General features: G+C 43.0%; 1 protein-coding gene across 1 annotated transcript; it reads left to right on the forward strand.

Annotated features, from left to right (window-relative positions):
• Positions 1 to 6,736: 6,736 nt before the first annotated feature.
• Positions 6,737 to 8,408, forward strand: LOC106943713 (uncharacterized; the record flags this gene model as incomplete). Its single annotated transcript, XM_015027022.1, has 5 exons — positions 6,737 to 6,866; positions 6,938 to 7,117; positions 7,496 to 7,533; positions 7,659 to 8,105; positions 8,187 to 8,408. Coding segments are annotated over exons 1-5 (1,017 nt in total), but the record flags the coding sequence as incomplete, so codon positions are not given.
• Positions 8,409 to 8,639: the final 231 nt, after the last annotated feature.

The raw sequence follows: 8,639 nt of genomic DNA on the forward strand, positions 1-8,639 counted from the left end.
ATGCGCCACCAGGTTTGTCCCAACCTGATGGAGAGAGAAGACAGAAAAAACAGGCCATTAGTGATGCACTTATTTAAACAGCAAACAATTGGAGCATGATTCAGAGATGAATGTTGACTTACAGGTTGGATATCAATGAAACCATCTGAACTTCCAGGTTGATGGGTCTGAAACTCTTCTCCCAAATGTGTAAGGTGGAGCAGGGAGGAGAACTGGCAGCAGCTGCAGGGCTACATCATCTTGTCAGTCTGGCAAACATAAGCTTGTGTTAAAATGTTAAAAACAATTGATTAAATCTGCACCCTTTTTTAACTTTATTGGTGTACACAAAGAAATATTTTCACCAAAAGAGTTTGAAGGAAATGTAAAAAAAAATAGCAACATAGTAACAAAGAAGGTTTTTCAATCAGAACATTTAAAACTTATTTAAGGGTTATTGAAGAATTGCATTTATTCTTCCATGGCCTCCAACTGTGCCCTCATTAATTTTATCGGGGGTGACTCGTTTCCTGGGATTTCATATATCACAGTTTGGAGAAAATCCCAAATCTGGATACACGACTTCGGATAACTCACATCAAAAACGAAGAACAATTTGAAACAGCCGTCAACAGCCCCCAAAAGAGATGGATATTCCAAAGCAGTTCCATTTATGACGACAAATGCTTGGGAACAACAATACCTGTCCCCAAGCATGAGAACACGTGGATGCTCTGTTGCTGTTCCAAGATATTCCATCATATTTGTCCCAATCTGGTGTGTGGAAAAAGCAGAAAGGAAGCCATTAGTCATTTAAATGTAAGGAGGAACATTCCCCACTAATAATTTTTGACTAATTCTTATATGATTTTTGTTTGATACATTATCAAAAGACCCTTGCGTTTGAAGTTTACATATACTATATAAAAATATATTTTTGGTCAACGCTGTCTCGTGTTATATGACATTAAAATTCTCATTTCATGTCAATTAGGACTTGGTAAATTCCAGATAATGACAGGGAGAACAGTGAGGGAAAAAAAAGCATATTTGTTTTAAACTTCAGAAACAGAAAAAACAATTTTTTCTGGTTTCAACTACATTTACACAGCAAAGAACTCATTCTGACATGAAGATAGACTTACTGGCTGGACATCAATGAAGGCTTGCTGGACTTCAAGGTTGCTGGGTCTGACCACCTTTCGCCCAACTCTGTAGGGAACAGCAGGGAGGAGTTTTGGCAGCAGCTGCAGTGCCACGTCACCTTGTTTGTCTGTCAAAGAAAAACTCAGATTAAAATGCTACACAATCAAAAAAGAGCCACAGGAGAAAAAAATTAGTTCAGAAAATGTTCCTTTTGAGCTTCAATACCTTGTGGAAGCAACTCAATCTCAGGCAGAAGACCGCTCTCCTCCTTCTTCCCCATGCGAATGACCTTTGATGAGAACAAGGTGTTCCAGTTCTCTGTCAGTTTTCCACAAGACTGTGGATATAAAACGGCAAAGTCCTGCAAAATCTAACAATCAGAAAAGACAAAAATACAAATCAAATGTAAAAGTGAAATGAACTATTACATTCAACCTTTCATGGGTGCTACAAATTTATGTTCTGGGTAGTTTGACATTTTGAGTTTGATTGTAATTGTACATTTACACATGGTATTGCAGTTTATTGTTTAACATTTAACTGATCTCAATATGAGGTATAACCTCACCATCCCTGGTGTGTCCAACAAACATGGGAACTCTGCAAAAATCTGCTGCATTGGGATTGTCCCACTTGAGCGGATCCATCCTGCGCGATATACTGCAGTTTCCCGCATGTATTGGACAACCTGGTCTGCGGGCCAGAAGTTATTTTTTAGCCATTCTGTCATCTGGATGGCACGCTCAGCACTGATGGTTGGTTCTGTGGGGAAAAAAGTATTACACAAATTAGAAAAAAATGTGAGGTAATTCACAGCAATGATAAGAGCTTAGATTGCTGCTCAAAACAATAGGGGCTTGGAAAAAGTCCATGTGCTAGTACCAGGCAAACTTAATCTTTTTGGTGGAGCTTCTGGGGCTGAAAGCATCTTCTTCCTTGGTTGATGCCTTTTCCTTACATTACGGAGACGCTCCTCCAGAAAGCCAGTTGCTGGCCTGTGTTGTCTTCCGCAGGTAAACCAGGCGTCCTGAACATTTTTAACAAAATAAATATAAAAGTTAAATGTTAGCCTTTCTGTTTTAATGTCCAAATTTTTATTAAACCTACAACTCAAAGCTCAAACACCATAGTTACAATGATATTTAATGCTAACCATTGTGCAAGTTGTTGAAGTACTTGTGTGCTAGTTCTCTGAAGTGTGAAAACTTACATATCCTGTGCCATGGCTGTCTCTTAAACATGGAAACTGGTCCACAATTGAAGATGCCAGAATTGCTTTAGTGTCTGAAGATGGGCTGGAAAAAAAAAATTACATTCAGTAAGACAGGCAAGTAAAATATTTTATTTTAATTAGTTATTGTAAGATGAAAACATAGAGCAGAAACCTTAAAACACAAACAATTTCCAAAAAATCCAGTTTTTATTAGCCCAACACATACTTTAAGACTTCTTACTGGAGAAATGTTACTTAGGTGAGCACAGCACAATGTCGTTAATGTTCTCACCAAGAGCAAAATGTCACAAAAAACAACCGAATTGATCTAGTTTTAGAAGAAATACTCACTTTTCTCCATATTGATCCATCAGGTGTGACACAAGTGTTCTGACCATGCACCGTCTTTCACGAATGGATATATGCTGATTTCCATCAAGACTGATAACCACAGGTCTCACGGATGTTCTACAGATAAATAGTTAATGTGAAAAATAAAATAGCTGTTATTTAGCTGCAGTTTAATATTCTTAGAAATTTAAGAAAAGATGAGATGTGTCATTTTTAATTTTAATTAGTAAGAATGGATGTCAATATGTTATGTAGGAAAGGTTGATTGTGCAGCTTAACTTACAAATGCTGCTCTTCCAACAGAAGAAACTCCACTCTCTAATTCAGCATGTGGTGTAGGATCAGCATCTTCAGTTGTTTTAGGGCTAGATGTCTTTACAATACAAATATAAGAAATATTAACCCCCAGAGTAAATTTAAAGTTTGAAACTGCAAAATGATAGAAATTATGTTAATTATATATAAACATTGTATAAAAAAGTATTCACACAATCAAGACAGACAATGTTAATGATAATCATTTAAAGTTGATGAACCCATAGTTACACTCACCATTGTAATGTCAATGATGATAATCCTCTCCACAATAATTTCAAACTTTCAAGAATGACTTTTAACATAGATTTGAGAGGAACATACTGAAAAGTGTCTCGTACTGCTACTTGTTTCACTCTCCCTGTCTCTCCATCAATTCCCTGCATATATGAAAAGCCAGGAAAAGGAATTGCTTCAGGTTGTATGAAGTACCCTGACTGGGTGAAATGCTTCATTTGTCTGTATTCTGATTCAAATCCTCTAAATGGTTCAGAAGCTGAAGTAAACTCCTCTAAAAGTTTCTCAGCTTTTGGAGTTTCAGTCTGTCCAGTCTCTTTTAAGAATGCAGCAGTTTTTCTCTTTAGGTTGCCAACTAGATCACTGATCAGACAAGATGTGTTTTCAACAACATCTCTGATTCCACTTAAGGTCTGTGAGGATTTGGCCTTCAATCTAGCTAAGAAGAGTGCAACTCTGTCTTTTATGCTCACATCCTCCAAATCATCCCAGTGTTCCAATGTTGCCTCATCACTTTCTAAATTGCATATGGTGCTCAAATGAGGACTTGTTGTTCTTTCACAATGTCCAACATAACTAGTTTCTCTTATTTCTGTGTCAAACTCAATAGCATGCCCTAGTAGATGTCGCCTAAATGATCTCATATGATTAAATGTACGTTTGCATCCACTTTGAGCACACTGGAAATATCTTGAAGTTGAATATGTATTATGAATTACTCTTAGATGAGAAAAAAAAAATCCTTATGTCCTAAAGACATCCCACATTTAAAACACACATATCCCATTTTGTCTTGTCCTATGATAAGCAGATATTTTATTGTTACATAGTTAAATCTTCACTAGAAATCTGTAAAAGTTATTTTTATTTGACAGAAAGCATAATATCCAACTTTAGCTTCCCCTCCTCTGCCATTGCTGGTGCATACTTTTTTTTTCTTCTCCACTGCCTCAATCGGTTTCACCCAGGTTAACCGTATAATAGCATAGCATAGTGTGTTCAGTAAGAAATAAAAGGCTTAATGAAAATGGCATTTAACAGTTATATTACTGATATATTACTATGAATACCTGTATACTCTGTACTGATCGCTTCGGACACCGCTACTGCAAGCCTCCAGTCCCTCCTTGTCGCTATAGATCCGTTATTAGCATTCTAGCTTAGCTACCACCTTTTGCGCGTGCTAGTGAACGAGGCCAGCGGAAACCAGGGGGCAAAGCGCCATCTCTCCCTCCCACACCCTCACCTTTTGTTTTTAAACCAAATTGGATAAATTATCTTTGAATTAAATTAATTATTTCAAAAACATTACCCTATCAACGAAGATGATAGGTTAAATCAAATAATTAAATTAAAGTTACATAAATTTAATTTCAAAGATCTGTAGTATATGAAGAATACAATAACCCTATTAACTTTAAAAATATTATACCATGATATTGTAACTTACCATGTTTTATTTGAACTGAGAAGTCCAGTGTTGTCTGATCAGGTCACAGTCCAGTTGAAAATGGAGGTTTGTGAAGAGGGCAATGGATTTTTATATGAACTGTATTTGACCCAACCAATTGGGTAAAGTGTTGAGTCAACCGAACCTGAACCTAACAGAATCAGTTAAGTGGAGTTCATTAAAACAAACAAACAAAAAAAAGTCAACCCAACCGCTGGGTCACTACTTTTGAACCAATATTGGGTCAAAGTAACCCAACATATGACCCAGCATCTCTTACCCAGAAGTTGGGTTATGAAAATAACCCAGCCTTTTTTACTGTGTTAATTCTCCTGAAGATCCTGGATGTAAAATTACAAAATCTATCAGAAAAGACAAAATCACAAATCAAACTTTAAGAATGACTGAATTATATCTTATAGCTGTCTCCACTGCAAATAACTTGTAATTAGCCAGCAATATTTAAAATGTTCAGAGTAATTTTATGTTCCTAAAAATAAATATAGCACTAACCCAACCTATGACCCAACAGCTTCAACCCAGAAATTGGGTTATAAAAATAACCCAGCATTTTTCACTGTGTATCTCTAGCAGGAGGCGGGGTACACCCTGGACAGGTTGCCAGCAACACAGAGACAGGACAAAACAACCATGCATGCACCAGTGTTGTAGTACTCGAGATCGGTCTTGGTCTCGAGACCATTTTTTGATGGTTTCGGACTCGACTGCATTTGGTCTCGGTCTTGTCTCGGTCTCGGGCTCTGAGGACTCGGCAAAATTATTTCAAGACCAGTCGAGACCGCAACTGTGAAAATATCACTAAACATAAAGTATACTGTCCAGTTTATTTGTTAACATCATTGTTTTCAGTGGATGCAAAACGCACTGATTAAAATCCAAGCAATAAAGTTTCTGTTATTCCCCCTTCCCTCTCCCCACCTTTCACTCGCACGCGGCGCTCCAATACATGCGCAGTGGTTTCATCTCAGCGGCAGAAGATGTCTGTCTAATCGTCAGTAATATAACAGTGCAGCATAAATCATAAGAATGGCCACTAACTCAGCAACCCTTCGATTTCACAGACGGTGTGGACAACGTCTAACTTTTTTCGTCACTTAGAAAAGTAGCTCAAAGAAAGGTAAGCTCCGTTGACGTGATGTTAGCAAAGCCAGCTGTATAGAGACATAAGCATTTGTGATGAAAAAAAGTAACTCACTGCGTTGAATTATTGTGCGGGGGTGTTGACTTACTTGCCGCAAGCATGGGACATGGGTGTTTTTATGGGAATATGGATCTTTCAGGTCAATTTGAGAAGCAATTTTGATCATATTTTGCATTTTATTGTGTCATGTAGTGCGGGCCGCTGGTCTTGGTCTTGACTCGGTCTCGACTTCCCTCGGTCTTGGTCTTGACTTGGTCTCGGACCCTAAAAGTCTTGGTCTTGTCTCGGTCTTGATACACTGGTCTTGGTCTTGTCTTGGTCTCAGGTGGTCTTGACCACAACAATGGCATGCACACATCCATACATAAGGATGAGTTTACAGAACTCAATTAACCTAACAGTCAAGCTTTTGGACTTTGGGAGGAAGCCGGAGTACCCGGAGAGAACCTACGCATGCATTGGGAGAACATGTAAACTCCATGCAGAAAGAATCCTGGCTGGGAATTGAAGCCAGGACCTTCTTGCTGCAAGGCAACAGCGCTAACAAGTGCACCACTGTGCAGGACCTTGGCTGATGAGCAGGTGTGAGTGGAGGGAGTGGAAGCAGACTGTGAAGGGATAGAGAAAGTGGCAAAGAAAAGGGGGGAAGAAAGGGGAAACAACCAAAATGCAAAAACTAAGGAGTAAGGAGTCTAAAGGAACCTAATTAAACTAGAACAAAGGAAAATAACTAGAAACAAGAAATAAACATAATTAGAATCACCAATGAAGAACAGATGTGGAAACAAGGCAGAATTAAATGGGAACAACTAAGGAACACCAAAAGAATCTGAGGAGGATGCTGGTGAACACCAGCCATGGAGGATGCTGGTGAACACCAGCCATGGAGGATGCTGGTGAACACCAGCCATGGAGGATGCTGGTGAACACCAGCCATGGAGGACGCTGGCAGCGGAGTAAGTACCTTGTGGATGTTGGCGGCAGAACAGGAACCTTGGGGATGCTGGAGATGTGTCCGGGCCTGACCGACCTCCTGAGCCTGGCTGGGAGGTCGATAGGACCTGCAACACTGGCAGTGGAGCAAGTACCTGCCGGCGGCAGCGCAAGAACCAGGAGGCTGATGGGACCCACGACGAGACTCCGGAGGCTGACAGGACACGCAACAAAACCCTGGAGGTCAGCCGAGAGACCAAAGGGACTCACCAAAAAGCCCTGGAGGTCATACCAGAGACCAGCGGGACTTGCTATGAAGCCCTGGAGGCAGGTCGGGAAACCGCCAGGACCCACAACAAAGCCTTGGAGGTCAGCCGGAAGACCTATAGGTCTCGACACGAAGCCCAGGAGGGCAGCTGGGAGACCAACTGGACTCACCACAATGCCCCGGAGGTCAGACCAGAGACCTCCAGTGCTTCGTTGCAGGTCCTGTCGGTTTCCCGGCCTGCCTCCAGGGCTTCATAACAAGTCCCGCTGGTCTCTGGTCTGACCTCCAGGGCTTCGTGATAAGTCCCGGTGGTCTGTGGTCTGACCTCCAGGGCTTCGTAGCATGTCCTGCTGGTCAGCCGAGAGACCAGTGGGACTTACTACGAAGCCCTGGAGCCCAGCTCGGAGACCAACGGGATTCGCCACGAAGCCCTGGAGGCAGGCCAGGAAACCAACAGGACCCACAACAAAGCCCTGGAGGTTGGCTGAGAGACCAAAGGGACTCGCAACAAAGTCCTTGAGGTCAGCCGGGAGACCGATAGGACTCGTAACAAGCCCTGGAGGTCGGCCGAGAGACCAACGGGACTCACCACGAAGCCCTGGAGGTCAGCCGGGAGACCAACAGGACTCACCACGAAGCCCTGGAGGTTAGACCAGAGACCAGCGGAACTCGACACGAAGACCTGGACATCAGACCAGAAACAGGACTTGCTATGAAGCCCTGGAGGCAGGCTGGGAAACTGCCAGGACCCACAACAAAGCCTTGGAGGTCAGCCGGGAGACCCATAGGTCTTGGCACGAAGCCCTGGAGGTCACTGGGAGACCAACGGGACTCACCACAAAACCCTGGAGGTCGGCCTGGAGACCTCCAGTGCTTCGTTGCAGGTCCTGTCGGTTTCCCGGCCTGCCTCCAGGGCTTCATAGCAAGTCCCGCTGGTCTCTGGTCTGACGTCCATGGCTTTGTGTCGAGTCCTGTTGGACTCCCGGCCAACCTCAAGGGCTTCGTGGTGAGTCCCGTTGGTCTCCTGGCTGACCTCCAGTGCTTGTTACGGGTCCTATAGGTCTCCCGGCCTGCCTCCAGGGCTTCGTTGCAGGTCCCGCTGGTCTCTGGACTGACCTCCAGGGCTTCATAGCATGTCCTGCTGGTCGGCCAAGAGACCAGTGGGACTTGCTACGAAGCCCTGGAGCCCAGCTCGGAGACCAACGGGATTCGCCACGAAGCCTTGGAGGTCGGCGAGGAGACTGACAAGACTAGCTACAAAGCCCTGGAGGCAGGCCAGGAAACCAAGAGGACCCACAACAAAGCCCTGGAGGCAGGCCAGGAAACCAACAGGACCCACAACAAAGCCCTGGAGGTTGGCTGAGAGACCAAAGGGACTCCCCACAAAGTCCTTGAGGTCAGACGGGAGACCGATAGGACTCGTAACAAGCCCTGGAGGTCAGCCCCCAACTATCAAGCTCCATTAACACCGTAGTCCTGTTGTCCTCAAGCTTTTCTGCCACCGACAATCAAGTATGAAGCTTGGAGGCCTCATGACACTTTATTTAGAATTACCATGCTTCAACTCAGTGCCTGAGATTGACTG

Source organism: Poecilia latipinna, unplaced genomic scaffold (genome assembly GCF_001443285.1).
Source record: "Poecilia latipinna isolate Pla-1442-1.1 unplaced genomic scaffold, P_latipinna-1.0 Scaffold5755, whole genome shotgun sequence".
In the NCBI taxonomy this organism is placed as follows: Eukaryota; Metazoa; Chordata; class Actinopteri; order Cyprinodontiformes; family Poeciliidae; genus Poecilia; species Poecilia latipinna.